This window comes from Mchenga conophoros, linkage group LG16, assembly GCF_057382185.1.
Source record: "Mchenga conophoros isolate Kocher_MC1m ecotype Shallow Benthic linkage group LG16, M_conophoros_male_GT1.1, whole genome shotgun sequence".
In the NCBI taxonomy this organism is placed as follows: domain Eukaryota; kingdom Metazoa; phylum Chordata; class Actinopteri; order Cichliformes; family Cichlidae; genus Mchenga; species Mchenga conophoros.
The window spans coordinates 33236900-33262449 of NC_140541.1; the positions used below are offsets into that span (position 1 = coordinate 33236900).

Sequence of the window (25550 nt, forward strand, 5' to 3'; positions counted from 1 at the left end):
AAGGGAATTCCCAAATAAGATAATTTTAGTTTTACTTAGATTTAGCGATAGTTTGTTCCTGTTAAACCATTTTTAAATTTTGCACATTTCTGAAGTAATTGTATCCAGCAGCTCCTTTAGATTCCCCCCAGAACAAAAAATATTTGTGTCATCTGCAAATAATACTAATTTTAATATATCAGATGCCTTACAAATATCATTTATATAAATAATAAATAATTTTGGACCCAGTACAGAGCCTTGTGGAACACCACAAGCAATGTCCAAGCATGATGAGGAATGGACACCCAGCTTCACAAATTGTTTCCGGTCACTTAAATAATTTTTCACCCATTGCAGTACAACCCCCCTAATCCCATACCGTTCCAGTTTATTAATTAATATGTCATGATTGATTGTGTCGAATGCTTTCTTGAGATCCAGAAATACTCCAGCTGCATACTGTTTCTGATCTATAGCATTCGTAATCTCCTCAATTGATTCGATTAATGCCAGAGATGTTGATCTTTTTGATCTGAATCCATATTGACTGTCAGAGAGTAATTTATATTTATCTAAGAATTTGTCTAATCGTTTATTAAACAGGTTTTCTAGGATTTTGGAGAATTGTGGTAGTAAAGAAACAGGCCTGTAATTTGTGAAGTGGCGTCTATCCCCGGTTTTATACAGCGGCACAACTTTAGCTATTTTCATTTTGTTTGGCACTTTTCCCGTCTGAAATGATAAGTTGCAAATATATGTTAGAGGTCCTACAATTCCTTCAATGACCTTCTTGACGATTTTCATGTCAATATCATTACAATCAGTGGATGTTTTATATTTACACATGTGTACAATGTCAATTATTTCTTTTTCCTCCACTGATGTGAGGAACATTGAGTTAGGGTTCCTATCAATCAGGTTTTCACTACAGTCTACTGATGGCAGTGACTCAGGAATTTGTTCTGCCAGTTTTGGTCCAATATTTACAAAATAATGATTAAAGCTGTTGACCTTATCAGCAGTGTTTTCCATAATATTGCCATTATCGATAAAGTATTGTGGATAACTTTGTTGTCCAGAATTATTTTTAATGATACCGTTTAAAACATCCCATATTCCTTTCATATTATGTTTATTGTTGTTCAATATTTTACTATAATACTCCTTTCTACATACACGTATAATATTGGTCAACTTATTTTTGTATTTTTTATATTTATTTTCAGCTTCTTTTGTTCTTTGTTTTAGGTATTCCCTATAGAGTGTATTTTTCTTTTTACATGCATTTTGTAAACCCTTAGTGAGCCATGGTCTATCTGAGTATTTGTGCTTTCTGTTGTATTTTATTGTTGGACAGTTTTTATCGTACAACTCCATGAATATTCTTAAAAATATGCCATATGCAATATCAATATCAGCTTCTTTGTACACCTTGTCCCAGTCCTGATTTAATAGATCGTTCTTAAATGCATTCATAGTTTCTTCTGTCCTTACACGTCTGTATCTCAGTTGTTCTTCATGCTGATTTTTCTTATAATTAGTGTCATAAACTGCAAAAACTGGTAGGTGATCACTGATGTCATTAATTAATATTCCGCTCACAATGTTGTTTTCCATATTGTTAGTGAAAATATTGTCAAGTAAGGTGGCACAATGTGGTGTAATTCTGCTAGGCCTGGTTATTTTAGGATGTAAACTCAAACTGTACATAGTGTTTAGGAATTCGTCGGTCATTTTATGCTTTTTTGGATTCAACAGGTCAATATTAAAATCACCACAGATAAACATAACTTTTTGATTTGTTTTAGAGAATATTTCCTCTATGAAGTCATTAAATACTTGAATACTAGAGCCAGGTGTTCTATATATACAGCTAATTATTACATTTTTTTCTTTTTCCTTATAAATTTCAATTGTTATACATTCTAGTAAATTATCAATTACAGTTGTCATACTTTCTACCACCTTGTAGTTTAGGTTTTTATCCACATACACAGCTACTCCCCCTCCACTCTTGTTCCTTCTATTTACAAAATTCACTTCATATCCCTCCAGTCCAAAGTCCATTCCTTTCTCCGCATTGATCCATGTTTCAGAAATGGCAATAATTCCAAATGGATTTGTCAACTCATTTAGATATTCCTTTATATTGTTGAAGTTGGCATACAGACTTCTGCTATTAAAATGGATTATTGATAATTTATTTTCCGTGTTGATGGTGTGCTTAAACTGTTCATCAGTGAAGTAGCAGCAGTTACAGCTGATGTTGTAGAAGAAATTATTTTCCGGGTCTATATCCTTTTCTAAGTCTAGAACATTATGGTCTGTGTATCGAAATGTTCTCAGTTCCAGATTATCATAAAGAGAATTCCAATGAGTTATGTTGATATTGTTGCCGGATGCAGATGAAGTTCTTTTGGACTGTGCCATGTGTTGTGTTGTGTGTCACGTCACATGTGTATTCATACCTCCAGAGTAAGTTGACCTCAGTATTTGTCCAGCTCTTCCATATTTCTGATGACCAACACTTTGGCTTGTTCCGGTGTTCCATTGAGTTTAATGAATACTTTGCAGTTGGTGGTCCATGTATTTTGAATTTTTCCCTGTTTCTTCAAGTAACGTGCTTTCCTGGCAATGTCCGCATTTCTTTTTATCAGATGTTCGTTCATGAAGACATCGGATCCTTTCAGTTTCCTTCCTTGTTTTAACAGTGCTGTTTTCTGTTTGCAAATCTCACAATGATGGCTGGTTTGTTACTGTCATTTTTTCGGGGTAGAGGGTGGCAAGCCTCAATGTTGTTATAATCCACTTCCACACCTTTGGACCGTAGAAAGGTAACCACTTGATGCTCCGTGGAGTTGACATCTTCCTCTCCTGGCCCTCCTACATTGTCAGTGGCGACCGCCCGGGCGTATGACCGGGGTTTGATGCGAAGCCCCGTGATGATAACATCGTTCATCCGGGTGTACTGCTCCAAATCCGCCACTCTGTTCTCCAGGTACGCCAGCCGCCGATCCTTCTCGGCGTTCTGGATGCGGAGAGCCTTAACTTCCTCGACCAGGTCCAGGATGGCTTTCTGCTGCAGTTTGACAGTAGAAATCTCCTCTGTCATAAACTCCAGCGACTTCTTAATATCGTCTCCTTCCTCGGCTGACAGAACTTTTTTCGGGCCCATGCTGAGAGACATTCAGTGCAGTTTGCTGATGACCTCATTCCTAAATAAGTGTTGAAAATGAACTGCTAAAATGGGCAGGGTGGAAAAAGTAAGTCCAGCGTTTAAGCCTTTAATCTTCAGCAATGGTACAAATCACAAAAAGACCTTTTCAGACAGTTTGGAAAACAGAAGCTCAGTAATCTAAAAATAGGAATATTTAGTCTTTAGAACTTTTTAAGGCGGTAGATAAGATGATGATGATGTCACCAATTGTTTTTGGGCTGCAGTTTATCTGCTGCCATTTTGTCTTTTTGGAGCCAAAAGTAATTCAACATGGACAAGAGGGTGAAGTGCTGAGCTAACAGCAGAATAAACAAGCGGGGCATATTCGCTGTCACCATCTTGAGCGGTGTGGGTCTGACTGAGAAACTGAGGCCACTGCATGCTCATTGGCCAGCGACTTGTGATTGACAGGTTGTTAGCCAATGAAAATACTCTGGGTAATCGTCCCTTCTGACCATAATTTGCAAAATTAACTTCAAACTTTGTTCACCAACACAGAAATGTTCAAGAGGTCCTGTTCAGGGATTAGAACAGATTATAAGAAGCCTAACAGACAGCAATCAGGTGTGCCACCTGTCAAGCAAAGGAAGCATGAATTATAATTATTTAAAAGGAATCACCCTCGTACATGTTGTTCTACCAGGCGGTAACATGTTGTTTTATGCTCCCTTTAAACGTGGGGGTCTATGAGGAGTGGGTCACTTTTGTAGAGAGCCTCAAGTGGGCATTAGAGGAACTGCAGCGTTTGGTGGCGCTTCTTTTTCTAAGCCAACTAAAAAACTTTAAAATTATTCATAGGAGACTGAAGCGGCAGTGTCATAGTGTATTTTAAATTGGTAGTAGTTCAGGAACCCTTAAATGGGTTGCTGTGGTTGCTTAGTTGGACTTGCTAAATGCAGTAGTGGTAAGTGTGTGGACTCGCTGGACCAGCACATCACTTTCTGTGTGTAAAAAAAGATTGATATAGAAGAGTCGAGCCCACTGAGAGGTGATCCAGCGGTGCAGCTGTCGTCAGTAACAGCTGCTTTTCCCATATATGATTCATCTTTTCCTGGAAGACGTACATGTCAGTGATAGAAAAGCAGGCTGTATGTTGTTCTACTCCTGTTGCTGCCTTCTGACACAGAAACTTGTTTTTTTTATCTGAGCCTCCAGGGAGATAGGGAAACAAACACACTGCATCACCCAGAAGGGAAGAGACAAATCCAGGACTTCAAACAGTCACAGAGCAGGAAAGGCCAATGCTCTGCAGGTGGATGTCAGGAGTTTACTAAACTTCTTGACTAAACTTTCTAAAAATATGTTTTAAGAAATGCTACATTAAATTTAGCCACTCTAGCAAAACTGAGAAAACTTGTGTCCTCCTTCTATACATCCATGAACTTTCTCTGTGGTCTTCTTCTTCTCTTCCTGCCTGGCAGCTCCATATTATCCACTATCCTTCCTCTGCACATGTCCAAACCATCTCAGCCCAACCTGAGCTGTCCCTCTGATGTGCTCATTTCTAATCCAGTTCATCCTAGTAACATGTCCTGCACCAGCCTCGCTGGCATAATTCTCCTTTTTGACTCCAGTAGGTGTCAAACAAAATTATCATATTTTATCCAGCATGAACTGAAACTAGTGAAACTTTCAGTTTTCTCATCGACTTGTATACAACCAGAGGCCTTTTCGCCTTCTGCTGGCCATTAGAAAGAGTGAAGGTTTAACATATTCCTACATCCATCTTTTTACAGTCCATCCATCCATCCATCCATCCATCCATCCATCCATCCATCTTCATCCGCTTTATCCGAGGCCGGGTCGCGGGGGCAGCAGCCTAAGCAAAGAGGCCCAGACCTACAGTCTTTGGAAGCAAACATAAAAATCACATCCTTTGAATCCTTCGGCAAAAATCATCTGTCAGTGTGTTAGTTGCTGAAGAGTTGTAGAAGGTCAAATTCTTTAATTATTTCATGCATGTTTAAAGATAATAGATTACAGTGTCCTGATATGGAGCCAGAAAATGATCTGATCCAACTAAAAAGTGCTACATTAACCTGTTAGATCTTTTAAAGCATCATAACTGAATCATGTAGGACATCTTTGTCTGTTGCAGTGTGAGGCAGGTCCTCCAGTGAAAAAGGCCACTGAGACACTAAACTTGTAGGTTCCTCTCTCGCTAATTGTCTCTAGTGGACAGATGGTCATCTGCTGAGGTGCTGAGGAGATTAGTAACAAATCTGTGACAACAAATGCAGTCGACATTGTACCGTGAACTAGCATGTTGTCAATGAAATCCACTGGGATTACCACAGCTCTGTTGCTGTGAATGCGTATAAGCTGTTTCCAGAGTGATATGACTGTAAAGGTATTTGTTACAGTGGGTTTGTGTTGCTGTGATCGAACAGTTAATGTCGTCAGTGTCTTCATAAAGGTTCTCAGGGTGTTTTGTAACGTTCTGTGCAGGTTTTATTACGTTGGTCCTGGAGTCAGTGGATTAGGAGAGGGCTTTGCAGCGTGGGCACTGCTCATTTTTTCCGAGTCTGTTCAGGTTCTGATAAATTGATTGTGTGCACTCGCTCCCTCATACGTGCAAACTTCCAGGGACGCTCGAGCCATTCTTCATTTGACACCCACACATACAAACAGAAGCATGTCAGACTTATTATTCTGAAGTACTCTGGGCTCTGACTTTATAATAAATCTTCTGCTGATGTGTAGCGCTGTGGAGTCGGTCTGGTGTCTGGAGAGAGGTGGAGGGTGAAGATTATGTTGTCAGCGGACAGGAAATGAGCGTAGCAGCAAGAAAAAGTAGGAGATTCCCGCCGATGTGCTCTGATATTTGTCTGGGGTTTTGTCAGAGGCTAGGCTAAAGTAAGGAGTGGGAGGAAATGGGCCAGTATTTCAATCGTCCATGCTCAGGATTGGCCATAATGGGGCAAAGATGTTCTACACTGGATGTGATCTGTTTTAAAGTGTCAGTTCTTCATTTGGCGTGCTCTCTTGCACATGAATTGGCACACAGAATAATTTGATTTTAACCTCACCGTTAAGTTTCTTGAGTCTCCTGCTAGCTTTGAATCTCTCCCATCACTTTGGCGAGGACAAGCAGAAAATCTCGCCTAATCCCCTTCCCAGCTGCCATGGTCATAACATTGTCACGATTGTTTTTACTAAAAGCTCTCGACTTGCAGGTCACCGCATGGCCGTTATCAGCACGTCCCCTGGGTAATCAGGAACTTCACACCGCGTGATTTTCCATCAGGGATGAGCTTTTTCTGCCTTTTTCACTGGAATGCAGCTGCCTTATAGACCCCACAAGCTTATTTTAGACCTGATCCTGGGGAGGAATCCTCTCAAGAGCTTCTCGTCTGTGCTGGTTTACTTTAACCAGAGTCGCACTGTGGACTGAATCTTGCTTTTTCCACTGTGGTATTCCAGAGTTAGACGACAGGGTTTCAAACGCTGCAGGAGCTTTAAACTTAGTGCCAGTAAACTCTGAAAATGTTTGAGATGTAGTTCTCATATTAGGGGCACATTTACTGATGTAGAATTAAAGGCTTTGCTGTAACAACAGGATGTGTCCACTTATTAAAATTTTGGAGTCTGGATATGATTGTTAGATGGATAAAATGGTCTGTTGCAGTCTAATTGAATTAATCTCATTAACCTTTAAGTCATCACGACATCCTCCATCTGTGTGAAGGGGAAAAAAATGGTTAGACATGAGGAACAGAGCTGAACTATGAAAAAGTGAGTTCTTTTTGTTACCCCCAAAATTATGATAAACAAGTCATAGCAAAGATAAACAAGCAATAACGAGGCAATAACTGCGTGTTGTCTCAGTCCCAGCAGATCATTGGCAAAAAGGAGAGAAGATGTGTTTCTGTTGTTTTTAAAATGTACTTATCGTATTTTCACGTAACATGACATGTAATCAAAAGCGGGTGAACACGAGGCTCCATATGAACCTGTAAATGCACTGGTTCACAAACATTGAAGCATCACATGGGCGTGATTTAGCTGTAGCTGTCAGTGCCTGAGATTACTTAATTATTCCCCCAGGAAAACTTGTCTTTGTATTAATAGCATCTCTAGCAGTACTTACATCATATCTTTATATCTACACACACAAGCACGCCGTAACCCCTGTTACCCCCCGTGAGGCGGGATTAACAGATTTAACTCGGCCCTGCCAGCCTTCTGAACAACAGCCATAATCTGCCACATTTATAATATTACATTTTCAGCCATAAATCAGGTCAGCTTATCTAATCCCCCCCTCTCGCCACACTACAGAACTCGCTGTAAGCACTGGACTGTCGCGTCCTGTCAGAAATATTGAAATCAAATGGAAACATTATTGAAAGGACAGAACGAACGGATTAAATCTGCAGATTGTGATGATGATCATTAATTCTCCTAAGCTGCATATTTGGCCTTTTGTAGTGTGCCAGTGGCCTTTTGCTGGAATACCACCATGTGTAAATTGTCTTAGAGTGAGGGGGGATGATATTTTAGGACAAAACCATTGATTATTCTCAGGGAAAAGTCATTATAATAAAAACCCTTGCTTGGCTTGTGTAAGTCACTGATTAATAGGCATGCTGCTTTCATGAAAAACCTGTGCAAACTGTTATTAACTCTGCTTTTCATTTTATTTTGAAAGGGCTTTTCCCTGATGTGGGAGGTGGCTATTTTCTGCCGAGGCTCCAGGGGAAGTTGGGATTGTTTCTTGCCTTGACGGGCTTCCGACTTAAAGGACGGGATGTGCAGAGAGCCGGGGTTGCCACTCACTTTGTGGAGTCTAAGAAGGTACCGTGTGAGCTTTCAGTTCAGGTGTTGGAAGTGCGGGGGTGAGGTCAGAGCTGCACTGGAAAGCCAGATGCTGATTCACTGGAGGCCTCACTCTTGTTTACGGTGCCAGCATTCACCGGCCGGCGCAGAGGCCAGTTGTGTTTTTCTTGCTGTTGGCATGAGGTCAGAGCGGTGGGCGGCAGGTTGTTTATGACTCTAACCTTGGTTTGGGCAGAAACAAACACATCTCACCTCAGTGGAAGTTTACCAACAAGACAAAGGGTTAGATAAGACAGGAGAGAGGACTCGGAGGTAATGAGCTGATGCAAGAAGAGTCAAAATACACAAATTCTGAATCTGAGTAAATAAAACAAAAGGAATCTGCACAGAGTGTTAGCAATGAGCTGACATGAACAAGGAGAAAGAAACAAGATTATCGGTGGGGTCTGATAGTCAAATTTCATTAAGAGGGTAGCTTACCGATTGAAGTGTTAGATTGATTTTTCCATTTTACTTTCAGGTACTGTTTTAGCATCTGTTTTTATTTATAGTTTAGACTTTATTGCATTGATGACTTCCAGATGAAGTATAATCTGAGGTATTTGAGGTCAGCCTGATGAAGGCCTCAGTGTAAGTTCATCAGTGTAGTGAAGGAGGACATTCAGAAGGTTGATGGGACAGAGGAGGATGCTTGGGATAGGATGAGATGGAAGCAGATGACCTGCTGTGAAGCAAAGGGAGCAGCTGAAAGAAGAAACTGAGAGACTGCAGGAAGAGGCGGTGAAGATGAGGGCAGGGCAGGCAATTGCAAAGAAGGAAAAATGGAGAAAGTAAAGACAAAGCAATACACGCAAAAAAATGTCAAAGTCAAACAGGAAGCGATCAAGGACGACTGAGATGGAGAAACTATAAACAGAGTTAACATAACCTAAATTTTTCATTAGTCGGGAATAACAATCCTCACATTCTGTTTATTTATTAGACGATAAAACTATGTTTAGTGAATGTGCTGACACGTCAGACTTCTACACATCATAAACGACAGATCAGCTGCAGACTGACTTTTTCCGTTTGCATTAAACAGATCCCAGACCTGCAGAAGGAGCTCGTGGACTTGAAGTCTCCCTCTGCTGAAGATGTCTCCAGAGTGGTAGACTCCTACCAGAGCCAGGTTAGAAGCCAAGAAGCCAGTCATTTACACAAACATGTGGCTTAGACTCTAGCTGTATATTTTCATTACTGCATCTCACTCTTTGTTTCTGCTCTTTGTCCACAGAGCAGTCTGGATGCTGAGAAGCCTTTCATCTTGAAAAAGCACCTCTCTGATATAGACAGGTGGGCCATGACTTTCTTCCTGAAACTAGGTTCAGGAGGTGAGCTGGAGTCTGTTTTTGTTGGTGACAGATAAAGAAAATCTACAGAAACACTGTATTTAGTCAGAAATGTATTCCTGAAATCGGCTTTCAGGGCTCCATATGTACGGTACTCTTATATGCACTCTTTCAGTGCTGGTTTTAATCTCTTTGTGCTCTGTTTTTAAAGACTATCAGCCTTTTATTTATTTTCAGTCTCTTGTCCTTTTAAATCCTGTCAGGCTCTTCAGCGCCAGCAGTGTGGAGGGCATTGTGAAGAACCTGAAGACCGACGGCTCAGAGTTCGCTAAGAAACAAACTGAGGTGCGTTGCTCCTCTGCGGCTCAGTTCAAGTAGAGTGCGGTTCAGCTGCTTCTGTTCCAACAGTCAGCTGTCTTTAAAACATGAACTCTTACAGAGGCTGATGGTGAACACCACCCTCCGATAAACCCACAGACAGAGCTGGAATGAAGCCGGGGTGTTATTTGGCTCCGCTGTGCATTTTGGTAATTAGTAGTTACCTGAGAATGAGTACTTAATGAGGTTAATCACTGTGCCCTGCTGGCTGGAGCTAAAGACACTTTAGTGGGATTTCAGGGTGAATTATCATGGCTTCATTCACTAAAATTCCCTCAAACAGCCTAAAAAGCGATGTCCCACTTCACTCGAGATTAAACGAGTCACATGACCCTCCCTCCCTCACCTACCACACTTCTTAAATCTGTTCACCAGGAAAGTCATGAGCTTGATCTTCTCACCTTCAGCAAGACCAAAGCAAACAAACAAAAAAAAGTTTTTATTAATGAATCTTTATTTACATGTTGAAATAATTGTGATGTGATTTTTGTTTCTGGATGTAAGGATGTTCTCTGAATGCTGTCGTGTGAGAAGGAAGTAGAGTCTGGACATGGGCACGAGGAAAGAGCTTGGGTTTTTTTTGGCATTTCGATGATGAGCTGATGATCTTTTTAAAAGTTTCCTTCTCTCTTTCGGCTGTCACTGACTAAATCCTGGCATTATTGAGAGGTTTATATGTGTATAAGTAACAGCTGGGGCTGTTAGAATCCACAGAAGGAACGATTTGTCTTAGATTGTGACTGTTCTGATATTATGAAGCCAAATCTGAGTAAAACAAACAAACGGTTTCTCTTCCTTTAGACTCTGTCCAAAATGTCTCCCACGTCCCTGAAGATCACCCTCAAGCAGCTGCAGGCGGGTGCAGCTCTGAGCCTGCAGGACGTGCTGGTGATGGAGTATCGACTGAGCCAGGCCTGCATGGTAAAAACCATCACAGTGAAGTCTGAAACCCAAGGTGGTTTCACATTTCAGCTCTGATGATGTGTTTCAGGGAGTGATAAGGCATTGTTTGTGTTGTGTTGCAGAGGGGCTGTGATTTCTATGAAGGCGTTCGAGCCGGTAAGTCACTGCAGTACAGGGGACACAAAAGCAGAAGAGGATGGGTATGAAACTTAGTCTTGTAACTTATTTTTACATAGATTTACCAAACATAATAAACACTGTAGGATCAGTAAACTAAAGTAAAATGAAAATGATAAAGAGATTAAAACGTTACCTGATTTAAACCGTGCCGATCTCCTCTTTGAGGTCGTCTCCTGGTGCATCTCCTCCAGCTCAGCTGAAGGCGCTTAGCTCATGCACATATGCACAAAGGCAAATTATGAGCTTCAGGGGGAGATCTGAAAAATCAGGCTTGCTGGAAGAGGTCCTGAGGTACACACGAAGACAACCTTGAAGGGGAGATCAGCCTTTTTAAAATAAGCTTTGGTTTTTTGGTTCAGATTTAAAGTATATACTGGGACTAGCAAGGATTCTGAGCAGTGATTATTATAATCACGGATCACTCTGCAGAAGTATATGCTCGCCTCTAAAGGTTGTGGGTTAGTTATTGTTCCTCTTAGCATCACTAAACTCGATGTTCTGTGTTTTTAGTGCTAGTTGACAAAGACCAGAATCCCAAGTGGAACCCATCAACACTGGAGGAGGTGTCCAACCAGATGGTGGAGCAGTGTTTTTCCTCCTTGGGTGAGAAGGACCTGACTTTGTGAAGTTGGTCAGCAGCTGCCTCCCAACTTCAAACAACACACCGCTAAGCCTTCTCTAACCGGCCACTTCCTGTCCCCCCCCATCCTTTTATGGAGGAGCGTGCCGCTGTGGATGGAAGCGTGTCAGCCCTTGTTCATAAACCGTGTTATTGCTGTAGAATAAGTAGTAGTTCTGGTGATTCTTTACAGAAAAATCACGACTATGTCTCCACAGCTGAGTCATGCTCACAGGCAGAAGAGGGAGCAGGCAGTTTGGTGCACTGTTGCTCTGCAGTGGAGTCTTTCTGCATAGTTTGTACAGTTGTAATGTTACAGTGCTGCATGTTAAAGGATCAGAACAGCAGTGCTACATTAGCACAAGGACACAGGAGGGGATAATGATCTCACCACTGAGTGCTTCACTACATTTCCTGTGGATGTTTGTTGATGTGACACGGAGCAGTATCATCTGTAGTCCTGCAGCGCGGTCACAGCTTCTGATACAGATCATATATCGTCTCAGCTTCCTGTTTCCTGTTCCCTTTTTTTTTTTCCTCCAATGTTTAATCTCATACAGGCCGCATCATTTAAAACCCCTCAACGCTGGATAACATCGATCATCTTGTTACAGTGCGGTGCTGGGAAACCTTTGATGTTGCTCTGACAAGGTGCAGCTTCCTAAACGTTTTCGCATTGATCAAATTTGTTGGAAAAAGCTCAGTCCACAGAGACCCTAAACAAAGACTGTATATTAAAGATGGGCATACCCACATGACATCATGCACTGGTTTGCACAGTCCTCTTTTTGAAACCTTAATACTGCGCTTTTCTATCAAGTTTACTGCCATTTATAAAGACTTAAAACTAGTGATTTAACCCATGTCTTGTTAAGGAAAATCTTTTGATTTTGTAAATCAATCGTGCAGTTGATTTTTGGGTTTTTTTCCTCATGAACATCTATCTTTAAAAAAAGAAGACATGTTTGTCACCATAGGAGTCGCCCCCTAGTGGGCATTAAAAAAGGTTAAAATGTCAAGGTGCTTCGGCTTAAGTTTTTAACTTCGGAAGCTAAGCCCATCTTCATATACAGTCTATGGCCCCACCTGGCAACCCACTGGACCCAATGGGCCATTCTAACACTGGTCACAGAAGTTGAATCCTCTGATAAGTCAGAGCTGATATGAGTACAGTCCTTCTGGAATCAAGTCTCGCCACTTGTAGGTGAGATATGAGCATTTATTTTGAAGCATTATTTCAATTTTTTTAATGTTAATGGTTACCAAGACTCATCAGTCAAGTCTGATTAACATCTTAAAGCAAAAACCTTTTCCCCCCACTATTAATTACACATTTACTAATATCTTCACTGCTCTGGAATATCCCTAAATTCTCTGGTACTGGAAAAATGGTTTTAATGTTGTGGCAGATCAGTGTAAGTGCTACCTGTAGTTGTTTTTAGGTATAACAGGGAATTAATAAAGTGTTCTAACACAAATCCAAACAATACTTCGAAGACAAACCTATAAATTACTGCTGATATTGAATGTATCTGCATAATTTAGCAAAGCAAATCTGGTTTTAGTCGTCTGAAATGCACGTTTTGTTTTTTCTAATAATTTTCCCGATGTTTGTTCAGAGGAAATCAAATCACTTCCCTCATCATTAGGTCTCTGCAGCTGCATTATTTATGAAACAACCAGAGTCGGATTCAGTGCTGGAACAGAGGGCAATAAAAGAGCTGGTCACATGAAATTCTATGTGTTTTTTACTGGGTGTGTTTAAAGGAACTGATTGTTGAGGATGGTATTTTTTATGACCTAAAATGTTCTTGTGTAACTTTACAAAGTGCCCTAGTTATCAGCATGAGAGCACTAAGCTGCTGCTCAGATATAAACTCTCCAAAGTAAACACGTTTATTTTACGTCAAGTGCTCTGTTCTGTTTGCAGCACTGCCAGGAAATCCTGCTTCGGTAGCACAGGCTGGCACCTGGGAATGATAATGCTTTCCGACTGAATTGTCCCCATCGAGCTGCATAGACTCAAACAATTTTTAAATCAGGCTTCAGATTATTGTTTAAATCCCAGACTGCAGCGTGGGACACCTCATGTCTGTTTTAATCTTCTCTACCTGCCTCACATTCGCACAGTCTGAGCCCATAAATCCTGCCTAAGAAATGAGTATCAAGGCTTTGACTCATTCATCAGTGCAGTCTGCAGCTCATCAAGCAGACAGGACGACCTCCAGTGCTGAGTGTTCGCTCTGGACGGGCAGATGAACTGTGATTTACATCTATTTACATCTTGCTCTTCAGACAAAAGCAGGCCGGAATTCATTTCTGAACATTTGTCCCTCGGCCTGCTGATGGGCGTTTTTGTTTGGCAGGAATTTTAAAGTCATCGTGAACCACAAATATCTCAAAATTGCGTCTCCTCTTATTAAACAGCCACAGAAACACTTCAATGACAGAAGGCATGAGTCTGATTTATTGGCATCAGTTTTACACACACTGTACAGTTTGCAAATCAAAGTCTTAGTGATGCACAAAGTCACTCATTTCAGGTTATTTCATGACAGCTTATTCATGATGCATGTGGTTTTAGTCATCGTTCCCCGGGCTGCTCGTGTTTCGCTAGACTTCTCTACCTATTTTTTATTCTGTGGGTCCCTCAGACTGCTGTAGAAAGCTGGTACATTAGAGAGATTGCACCAATGAGATCATACTGACCTCAGATTTACATGTCCAATGCTGAGCATTAACTAATCAGCTTGGCTGGTGTCAAGTCAGTGGCACATTTTTAAATCACGTTCAAATACTAATTTTAAATAAAACTTGAGAGACGGTGGACAAATTCAGGAATAATGAGAGAAAGATGGGAAAAAAAAGATTTTAAGTAAAGGAGGCGCAACATTATATTTTCATTTTCAGAAACTTGCAGAGCTGTTGGGTCTAGCATCTCATCTGTTTTGTAACAAATCAATGGAGTTCCTTTGTGTTGGGGACTGTGGAGTCCAGCAGGAGTCAAATACAAGAAAAAATTACATTTTAAAGCCACAAAATGCGATTATGTGCACCAATTTTGTATATTTTTGTGTGCACCATCAACACATCATAGCGCTTTTTCTACCTAGAAGCCAGGCTGCAAAGCACAGGGGACCCCTGACTTTTCATAGCATGTATTGTGTGCATACTTGGTTATATTTATTATGTAGTAGGAAATACTTTTAAAAAAAAAAATCTTTATTTAAACAGGAAATTAAACATTATAGACAAATGCCCAAGAGGCAGAATTTATTTGTCTTTGAATGATTTTTGATGGTGGGAAAAACCAGAACTCGCAGATAAGATCCACAGAGAAGAGCCTGTAATTGTTTTCTGTTGATTGGAGGAATCCCTCTCTGTGCACCAAGAGCTTCTGGTTTACAAATCCGGTACTGATTGATCATCACTTATGTAGCAGGTTTATCAGAGAAACCCATGTCTTATATTTTTTTCTGCTAAATTCAGTATAAATATGATAACAATGAGGGCATCCAGGTGTTTCTGGCTATGTCGATGCTGATTTAAAGGTAATTGGCAGTATTAGCTACCCCTGGACCCGGTGTGTTCAGCTATAAGTTCCCTCTTCTTGGGTGTCTCCTTCTTTTACTTTAAGACTGCTTACCCAATTGAAAAATACATTTACTTCATTACATTTACATAAGTTCCTTATGTTTTTAAGAAAAAAACATATCGTCTTGCTTATTCATCTCTCAAAATGGGAAAAAAGTCCCATCTATGGCCATTAAAGTGCTCCATACTGAACTAGTTGTTAATTAAAGATTAATATTTGTAATATTTGAACACTGAACAGCAGAAGGAGCTTCTTTAAACACAAAAAATTGCATCAAGAAAATGATAACGCTTCGCTCCAGCATTGATTTGAACTCAACGACAGGGCACTACAGCCCTTCAGACTCTGCATCTCAGAGAATCTGTCCTTAGTGTGAGTAAAGCCTGTCTGTGGGAACACCTGCTGGTGTCAGATAGCGTAAAATGAGTGACCTTTAAAACCATGAATCACTTTTCCCCAAAAGGAAGCATCACCTGGAAAACACAGATGTTTGGATGAAGACGGATATTCACGCTGGGTCTGAGATTTTCTTTTCTCAATTCTGTGAAAGGTGCAACTCGACGCTTTTCTTTTGTATGACCTGCAGACCCCACATTTATAAATGTGTAAACACGGGAAATGCAGTCAAACCTGACATCAATATTTCTGGCAGTATCTTTAAGAAACAGAATTGGAGGCAGAAATGAAAACTATGACTCAGCCTCCAGCATGAGAACTTTAAAGAAAATGTGCATCTTGACTTGCATTAACAGCTCAAACTCTGGCTATCAGGCCCTCCTCGTGTTTGTGTGTGTGTGTGTGTTTTTCTAAGCCAGCCTTTCATTCACAGAAAGCAGTTTTTTAGGAAAACAGTCAGATTAGCCTTTTCTCGTGTTTATCAGAAGCAAAACATCCGATTAGCACGACCTCTAATCTCCAGTTTGCTCATAACATGTTTGGAGGGAGATTAATCTGCCCACGCAGGAACATTATGATTAATGTGTTTGATTTTTGGAGTGTTTGGGTTACATAGCGCACCAATATGGTGCCGCTCATCATCACTGAACTCACAGAAACAATTCAACCTGTGAACTGTGGCTCAGAACTTTGTTTTTAAAGAGGCTGCTGCTCTTCTGTAAAGCTGGCACAGTTTGAAGCACCGAATAGCATCAGATAGCCCTCCCAGTGCAGTGTGGGTGTATTTGCTGCTTTTATTGGTCAGTTTTATGTCAGCACAGACTGGAGACGTGGAGAGAAGGCAAGCGGTGACCATACCCTGCCACTTACTTTTATGGCTTTATTAGCAGTTGGCTCCTGCTATTGTGGTTCATCCTTGCAGTTATTTTATTACTTCAATACTCAAAGCTGTTGTCTCTGCAAACAGCTGTGTGGCAGTTTAAGCGACAGCTCGCAGTAATGACTTCAGTTGAGGGTAAATTCCACCTGTCTGATGCCACTTTGACGCACAACAAACTGACCTGTCAGCATCCACCAAGCTGCCAGTGACCCATTTACAGTTTAGGGGTTGGTTCACATCCACTCCTTTGTATATAATGTGTTTATCCAAATGGAATGGCTCATAACAATGGGTATGAAACTTAATTTGAAAAGTAAAAACCTCTAATTTCTGAAAATGTATTTGTTTGAAATTATCTTGGGACCTGTCGGATATTAAAGGGACATTTCACCCATAAATGTACATATGGGTGAGACCCCTCTGGCCTGTGATGCTATTCATCTGTTTTAGTGTGAGCTGTCAGCAGCAACATTTATTTCCTGAAATCATGATTCAGTCCTCAAAAGAAAAAATTATTAAGAAAAACAACCTGTGACAATTGACTGTATATAAAAGATGGACGAGGCTTACAGCTGTGAAAAATAAAGGTTATGTGGAAGTGAATTACAGAACTGGTTGTTTAAAGGTCCAAAGAAAAAAAAGGTCAATTCATTTTATTTTTGCACCACCAAATCACAACAACAGTCGCTTCGAGCTGCTTTATATTGTAAGATAAAGACTAAAACATTACAAATAAAAGCCAACAATTAAACAACCCACACTTAGCGAGCACTTGGTGACAGTGGGAAGGACAAACTCCCTTTTTAAAAGGAACCGGCAGTTGATGTCTTTCTGGGTTCAGTCTCTAGTTTCAGGTCTTATTGAACACAGCTTGATATTCAGTTTGTACATTACAGTACCCATTAGAGTCTAACAGGAGACAGCTCATTGGCTAATGATGTATCAATCACAAAAGGTTTTTTTTTTATATATTTTTGAGTAACAAAGTCATGATTTCTGGAAACAGACATTAGATGGGAGGGTTTAAAAAAGCATTTCTATATATTCCTCTATATGTAAGAAAAAGCAGACAGAATTGACCAAATTTGGCATCTCACACAAAAACAAACAATGATAGACACCACTATGGCCAGAGGAGTTCAGGAGTGAGCCTTTAAAGCTGGCTCATTGTCATTAAGGACTTGGGCGGTTTAAACCTTATTCCAGATGCACTGGCGCTCTTGTTAGAGATAAAAGGTTAAATGTCATGGCTTTGTGCTTTTTCTTCTTTAGGGCAGGTAGCAATATTTCTCAGGTATACACTGACACGATGTGGACAACCCCCCCAAAAAACAATCGAACAAAAAAAGAAACTAGGCCCTAAAACATTTCCCCCAAACTGCTGCTAGTTTTTTTATTCACTCCTCTTTCTGTTGATGAGCCAAATGTTTCTTGAAAGTGTGTCAATCCTCCTCGTGCCCTGGTTTCTTTGCGCTGGCCGCCTATACGATCCAAGTCCTGTCAAAGTTCCCAAACTGCACGACTTGTGTGCAGAGAATATCCTGGAGGGCAGGAAGCGCATCATTTGTACCCTGGATTTCCTGGACTCGTTTTGAGGACATGTTTGGAAGGAGGGCTGCAGCCAAGCCTGTCTAATTGCAGAGCTGGAGGATAATGCTCCTCGTGGATCTCCAGGGAGGCCATTAGGAGCCCACAGAGCCTTTTGTCAGACCGGAAGGAGTCACACAGCTGGGTGTGTTTCTGACCTGCTGATACCAGTTTTCAAGTGAGAGCCTTCACCAAATGAAGGGATCTATAAATAAGATCCTCCGTAAGAGGAGAGAATCTTGGCCCCAGGACAACATTAGTGGACGGGGTAGACTTTCACTGGCAAGGAGGAACATTGTGATTCCGGGCATATCTGATAGGATTTCTTATGAGGGCAGCCACGAAGAGCCAGCACCTACTGCGAGGCAGAGAGGGGACAAATAAGGACCGAGGAAGATGATATCTAGCTGAAGACGGTGTGCGTCAGTGAGGCTCCAGCTAAGAAACCAATAATCACAGAAACATAGATCAGAGCACTCTGGTCACTTTGGAGGAGGTTTTTTAGTCTCAGTCCATGTAAATCAAATCCAAAAGTAGCTCAATTACTAACGCCTCATTCATACTCCTCCTCACAAGTAGGTGGAGTGACTCTGAATGATGGTCAGAGCAACTCGTCCCAGCCTCACCTTTCCACTGCGACACACCTCCCCCCGTCATGGCACGTCACATTCAATGTAGGGGATGTCGCTGTAGCGGCGGTCTACCTCCACCCACTGCTGCACGGCCCGGGCCACGATCTCCTCTGATAGCTTCTGGGCGTACTCCAGCAGCACCGGGTTGACCTGAGGGGAGCTCTCTGGTGAACCCATCTCTGAATGAACTAAGTAGGCTTTCTCACCCCTTGTCCCTTTGCTCTTTCCCTCCACCTTCTCCGTGGAGTTTGCATTTTGGGCCACCGAGTCGCTCCTCTTGGATTTGACGCACCCCATACTCTGGAGGATGTAGCATTGATTCAGTTTAGGGTGGGGGGTGTAGGATGGCAGTGAGGAGCCAGAGTTTTTGGTTAGATTTCCAACACCAACATTTCTTTTTTACCTCTGGAGGGGAGCTGTGTTCCTGCTGCAGTCACTGTCATCCACTCCCACTCGTAGCCATGTCTCTGAGCACAACAGGTGCGATGGTCGGGGTGGTGTTACACAGCTGCGGGTGGGGTTTTAGTGGGTTGACCGGCTAGGAGGCCCATCCCTGTGTGGGTCTGACAGTCCGGCAGCTTTCTTGACCAGATCTCACACCTTCCTTGGCTGCAGATAGAGAAGAGACAGAGACAGGATTGTTTAAAGTGATTTATTTTCCACTAGAGTAAAAACAGTCTAAAAATACCAGATGGTGGGGAGCGAGGGGAGGATTGTGGACGAATTTCACAGTGGCTGTGACCCTGGGCTCCAGGGGCTGGTTCGAGGTCAGGGCCTTGAAGTTGGCTCACCTCTGCAGGGTCACTTTTAACCACGCTCCACTCTTCTGCACATCTACTGTGTTACTCATCCACCCTCCTCCTCCTCTTCCTCCTCTACTAACTCGTGTTTTATGACTCAATCCCCCTCGCCCTATTTTGTATAGCATGACACAGGCACGTCTGTCTCTGGCCTGAGTGCCCTGATGCTGTTTTGTTGTAAGCCCGTGTCTCCCATCTGTTCCACTAAGCGAGCCTTGCAGCCTGATTCGCAGTGACAGCTCCTCTATTTTTTTTTTTCTAGGACTGGAGGCCTCAGTGCACAGCAAACATGTGCTTCATTCAGAAAGCTGCATGTAGTCTGCACAACACGCAGCACATGAATGATTCATGCAGAGCCGGGGAGTCTCCCTGTGAGTACAACAACATTTGGAGGTTCGGGCAGACATCAACACAGGAAATCCGCATCCACAGCTGATGTTATGTTAATGAGCTTAAATGGCTACAAACAGTTGCCTTAGTATGAAAAACTGAGAGCACCCGTTAGATGTCTGACAGACACATGGGATTTGGATTAAACGTGATTTGAACAGCACAGTGTTGCAGCTTTATCTCTACAAACATGAACATGACTGTGTAGTGGCCCAAAGAAGCTGTACATACTTCTAGAAGAGAGTCTCAGATTTCTCTCCATTCCACTTTAAAACGAAATAATCCAGCGACAGAAGAAGGAGCAATAACCCCAAGGTCGTTCATATAAACAGTAATCCATACATCATGTTGTGTCTCTGCGCTTCGCCCCCTTCTGCTTTCCAAACAGCATCCGACGGATCTGAACTTGAACCTTATTGGCTGTAATGTAAAGAGATCAAAATATCTCCACAAGTTCGTGGCGCTGCTCGCCGGTTATTTGTGATGAAGCGCTCCGTGCCAGATTTCCAAATAATCTCCGAGCCTGGAGGGTGCGGGCTCTGCAGACTGTTTCCCCTGATGCCTTCGCGTCGGTCAGTCAACGCAGAGTGCAGCTCCGGGAGAGAAAATCACAAGTCTGGACTGAGCTGAGCACAGCGACGCTTGACGGAGGTTACCGAGCTGCAGCGGGGCTCCAGAGGAGAGAGAACCCAGACGATCCGCACCCACACGGGGCGAGCCTGCCATCTGCCGGCCAAACAAGTGACGAAACGATATGGAGGTTCATTTGTGCAGAATAAACGTGGGGCCCTAACAAAAATCACAAAAACATAAATGAGGGACAAACTGACTTCTATTTTAATTTAAACTGCTCAAAACCCCAAATGAACACTTTTTATTCAGAGTACAGCACCAAGTCAGTTAAACTTCTGGGATACTGATCCTTGGGGCGCCACCAGGGTGGGTCCAGGGAGGGGGCACTGGCCACCTTCCAAAATTTGCTGGCCCTCCCTGGTAAGGCTGTCCTATGTTGGTAGTAATTCTAATAAACGTGAGCACAAAAAGCGGCAGACACCCTACAATGAGTTGAAACTTTAACTTACTATTTATTCCTGCTTAAAACAGATTATTATGGATTTCAGTTAACAGGTGATCTAGACGGGCATCAAAAAGACAACCCCTAAACAGGAATGGTTTCACAAGTGGAGGAAACTGACGTTTTCCCCTCCTCGTCTTTTTTGACTGTTTCCCATTTGGCTAGGATCAGTGTCACTACTGGTAGCATGAGCTGATACCTAGACTCTGCAGAGGTTGCGCAGGTAGCCCAACTCCTTCAGGATGGCACATCAATACGTCCGTATAATCTTAAGAGCATGGATGACTCTAAGGAGAGCTGGATAGAGCCGTAACAGGCCCCTAACCAATCAGCTGAACTGGTATCTGCTCCTTTAGGCATAGAAGATCAGGATGAGCAAAACAGAGATACAGAATGACGTCCAGCTGGCCACTGGTGTGAATGTCTCTGACAAAACAATCAGAAGCAGATTTCATGAAGCCGTGGAGAAGACTATGTTGTCGGTGACATCGTTCAGCATGGCCGATGTGTTCTGGTGATGGGTCAGTGATAGTCTTGGGAGGCATATTCATAGAGGAACGCATAGACATCTACAGGCTAAGCACCAGCATCCTGACTGCTGTTGGGTATCAGGATTAAATCCTTGGACCCATTGTCAGACCCTACACTGGTACACTGGGTCCTGGGTTCCTCCTTGTGCATGACAATGTCCGACCTCATGTGGTGAGAGTATGCAGGCAGTTCCTGGACAATGATAGCATTGACTGGTGCCCACACTAACCTGACCTAAATCCAATAGGACACCTCTGGGACATTATGTTTTGGGACCTTCAGACGGTCCCAGGTTGCACCTCAGATTGTTCAGGAGCTCAGTAATGTCCTGGTCCAGATCTGGGAGGAGATCACATCCACAGACACCATCCACCCTTTCTCATGCCCCTGTGTTGTCATATTTTTTTCACTTTGATTTTTGGGGTGTCTTTGAATTCAGCTGTCTGTGGGTTGATAATTTTCATCACCACCAAACAATGCGATGTAACCTATTACCCAGTCCATATCTATGCAGATATCCAGCATTATTTTTCCTGCATTGAAATCTCTTGTGTGTATAATGAGATGTGAACGTTTTCTTACTTAAAGCTCCATGGTGTAGGGGTGAATAGATTAACCTTACACATAAAATATCTCTGATTCAATTACAGGAGGAGACACAAACTCAGCCTCAGAAGATCACAAGCTAAAACATGTGCCAAATGTCTCATGTGGCTCCATCTGCTGGCGGGTGAATCTATACCTTTTCATGTATCAGATGACCACTATACTGTGGAAATAATTAATTAACGTATCCGTCCTCTTGTCTCTTTCTGAAATGCTTTTCTCGTAAGACTCAAAAATAACTGACAATAATATTTGCAAATAAATAAATAAATAAATAAATAAATCTAAGACTCACCTTCCATCAGTTGCACCAGGTTATTGGAAATTTCTTTTTATTTGAGGGAGTTTTTAATCATACTCCACTTTGTGGGCACACACAATTCTCCACCTTGGGAGAAGTGTGGACACCAAATGATGTTGACATGTTAACCTGCAAGAGACCCATGATGGCAGTCTAAAACCTGATTTTAGTTTTAGTTTGTCTTATAGTGTTGACTTTGGTCACAATGCTCAACACTGTCTAGACACGAAGGAACATGAGAACAAAGGACCAAAAAGCTCTGTACTCCCACATAAAGACAGGCTGCCTTAGTAATTTATTGTACACATAAATAGATTAAAACTGCAATAAAACTATTGTTAGATTTACAAAAAAGATGTTGGCTTTATTCATAGCTCTGATTTCTTGACTGGCATGTGGATACACCCCCTATAGGCTGTTGAGAAAATAAACTAACCACTTTATTAGGTATCCCTTGCTAGTACTGTATTGGACCCTCTTGTTGAATCAATTCTTTGTGACATAGATTCGATAAGTTGCTGTAACTTTCCTCAGTTCACGTTGAGATGATAGCATCACACAGCTGCTGCACATCCATGATGTGAATGTCCTCTTCGACCACAAACAAAAATGTTCTGTTGGATTGAAATCTGGTGACTGTGGAGGCCATCTGAGTATAGTCAACTCATTGTCATGTTTACGAAACCAATTTGAGATAATCTGAGCTTTGACACACGGTGGTCAGAAAGGGATTGACATCAGCAATCCCCTATTTGGGTAGGCTGTGGTGTGTAAACGATGTACAGTTTGCATTAAGTGGTCCAAAATGTACCAAGAAAACACCCCAACACCATCAGCCTGAAGCACTGATGCAAGACAGGCTAGATCCAAACTTTCATCGTATAAAAGCCAAAATCTGACCCTGCCATGTGAATCTAAAAGTAGAAATTGAGACATTTTTCCAGTCTTCTATTATCCTCTGCTGATGAGCCTGTGTGAGTTGTTGTCAAAGATTCCTGTGTTAGCTGACAGGAGTAGCACACAGTGCAGGTTTGTTCTGCATACCTTGGTTGCTATGAGAAGTATATGCATTACTGTTACTATTCTATCAGCTTTAGGTTGTCCAGCCATTCTCCTTTGACCTCTGACATCAGCAGGCATTTTGACCCAGAGAAGTGTTGCTCACTGGATATTTTTTTCCCCCTGGGCCATTCTCTAATGGCTAAGTATATTTATCCGAAGCAGTGCCACACAGAACAACTACACAGAACAACTTTAGATGTTACAGAATTTAAAGTACATGCAGTGCATAAAAATTAAAGACATACATTTTCAAATAGCCTTGACACCAGCAATTTATGTTTCTGATGTTAGTGTTAGTAACTGGCCACACGATGGCGCTCTTCTCTCGGGTCGTTCAACCAACTTTGACTATTTTGAAAAGTCCTTGGCCAAGTATTTTCTACATTTTAGTTTATTCTCTTTGGCCCTGATGCCATTACCCAATGCTCTTTTGAGAAATAATATAGTTCCAGATTTTCATGGAAGAGGATTTATTCGATTTTGACAGAAAGCCTGACCTCAACAAAGCAGATGATTTAAGTGCCACTCGATAACTCATGTATATCTCATGCATATATCTTTCTACGTAGCACTTTTAATTCTTATTCTTACTTTTATTTTTTCATGTCTATTTAAGCGCAATTTATGACAGTATGTTTGCACTGAAGCACCGCAGCAATTTCCTAATGTTGTAAACCTGCTCAACATTTGGCAATAAAACCCATTCTAATTCTGATTCTGATAACATTACAACTGTCATTTTTCTTCAGGTGGTAAATTCATTTAGAAATTAACATTTTAATCCAGAATCAGCCGAAAATCCAAAACGCTGCCCTTTCTCAAGGACGCAGAAAGAGATGCGAGCAAAGATATGACTGACTATTGGATATTCTTTAGAGAGGATACGCATTGTAAAGTTTAAGAAAATGAAGAATGCAGCTTCTATCTTTATTCAAGACTTGCATTAAATTATTTGTTTTTGGGTGATATAAAACATTGTCTGAGTGAGATTATCCCGTCCAGCACATGCCCACAGCCACCGTTCCTTTATGGGTTGATAGCGAAAGAAAATTTTTCTGTCAGTCGGTTAAAATTCATTGTTGCCTGTCCAGCCAATCATAGATTTTGACGACACAAAAGAGGCTAAAGTTGGAGTATAAAAAGGTGCGCGCTAATAAACTATGATGCCTATCAGTGTGGGACATTAATCCAACCCCAGTTCAGTCGCGCATCAGCTCCGACACGGTGCAAAGGATTTTTTTTAAACAAAGCGTATTTTTAAACCAGAATTCACACCTAAGAGACAATGCATCTGTCTCAGATCGTGCTGTATCTGAGCTTGCTGATTGCTTTGGGTCCAGTAGTTCTGAGTGACCAAGAGGCGCACCAGCAGCCTTCCGTCAGCACCCCAGTAGACACGGATCAATGCGCTACCTGCGAGGTCCGGCAGCATATTAAAACCATGCGATTAAACGCGATAAAGTCTCAGATTCTGAGCAAACTGCGAATGAAGGAAGCTCCCAACATTAGCAGAGAGATCGTGAAGCAGCTCCTGCCCAAAGCGCCGCCGCTGCAGCAGCTTCTGGATCAGTACGACGTGCTGGGAGATGACAACAGGGAAGAAGTCCTGGAGGACGACGACGAGCACGCAACCACAGAGACAATTGTGATGGTGGCAACTGAACGTAAGTGTGAATTTTCTTTATTTTTTGTGTCACTGCGTAAGCGCACTCGAACGTCTCCAAAATAATTTTTTACGCACGTGGTAGAACGCACAGGAGAGTTTATTTTTAGAGAGCAGTCATTTTTTTCCCACCAAGGTTTTGTGTTAAATTGTTGATGCAAAAGATTCAAAACACTTTATGAGACATGGTGTTTGGGCAGAGAGTGCGCCGAGTGATTACGCATGAGTTTTACGCAATCATGCGCAAACGCGCCACTTTATTTCTCAGCGATCATGGAATTAATTTTCTTTTCCCATGTCTCCGCAGCTGATTCCGCCGTCCTGGTGGACGGGCAACCAAAGTGCTGCTTTTTCTCAATTACGCAGAAGTTTCAAGCCAGTCGTGTAGTTCGAGCGCAGCTTTGGGTGCATCTGCGTCCCTCAGAAGAAGTGACCACCGTGTTCCTGCAAATCTCCCGGCTTATGCCGGTCACAGACGGGAACAGACACATACGAATCCGCTCCTTGAAGATCGACGTGAATGCCGGGGCCAGCTCTTGGCAAAGTATAGACGTCAAGCAAGTGTTGACTGTGTGGCTGCGGCAGCCGGAGACCAACTGGGGCATCGAGATCAACGCTTTCGATTCGAGGGGAAATGACTTAG

At 42.0% G+C, this 25550-nt stretch overlaps 3 protein-coding genes across 5 annotated transcripts in view; 2 read left to right on the forward strand and 1 right to left on the reverse strand.

The window, feature by feature from the left end:
* The window catches only part of hibch (3-hydroxyisobutyryl-CoA hydrolase), a 26764-nt gene extending 13640 nt beyond the window's left edge, over window positions 1–13124 (forward strand). For both annotated transcript variants that reach the window (XM_085248933.1, XM_085248934.1), the window contains 7 exons: window positions 7851–7996; window positions 9063–9149; window positions 9255–9313; window positions 9573–9654; window positions 10489–10608; window positions 10713–10746; window positions 11281–13124. In XM_085248933.1, the coding sequence (XP_085105059.1) occupies window positions 7851–7996; window positions 9063–9149; window positions 9255–9313; window positions 9573–9654; window positions 10489–10608; window positions 10713–10746; window positions 11281–11396 (644 nt within the window). In that variant the 3' untranslated portion in view covers window positions 11397–13124. The remainder of the gene's footprint in view (window positions 1–7850; window positions 7997–9062; window positions 9150–9254; window positions 9314–9572; window positions 9655–10488; window positions 10609–10712; window positions 10747–11280) is intronic.
* On the reverse strand, window positions 10162–20308 carry akap19 (A-kinase anchoring protein 19). Of its 2 annotated transcripts, none has more exons than XM_085248935.1 (3): window positions 19901–20307; window positions 18474–19088; window positions 10162–11078 (listed from the first exon to the last, which is right to left on the reverse strand). In XM_085248935.1, exon 2 carries the CDS (start codon window positions 18774–18776, stop codon window positions 18501–18503), a length of 276 nt encoding a protein of 91 aa, XP_085105061.1. In that variant the 5' UTR covers window positions 18777–19088; window positions 19901–20307; the 3' UTR covers window positions 10162–11078; window positions 18474–18500. The 2 variants fall into 2 exon arrangements, with proteins under 2 accessions (XP_085105061.1, XP_085105062.1); XM_085248936.1 differs by lacking the exon at window positions 10162–11078 and having other exon boundaries at window positions 13834–18779; window positions 18883–19088; window positions 19901–20308.
* Window positions 20309–24425: 4117 nt separating this feature from the next.
* The window catches only part of mstnb (myostatin b), a 3733-nt gene continuing 2608 nt past the window's right edge, over window positions 24426–25550 (forward strand). Inside the window, exons 1-2 of the mRNA XM_085248604.1 lie at window positions 24426–24908; window positions 25215–25550. The exon at window positions 25215–25550 is cut by the window's right edge and continues 35 nt beyond it. Of these exons, the coding sequence (XP_085104730.1) occupies window positions 24530–24908; window positions 25215–25550 (715 nt within the window). The 5' untranslated portion in view covers window positions 24426–24529. The remainder of the gene's footprint in view (window positions 24909–25214) is intronic.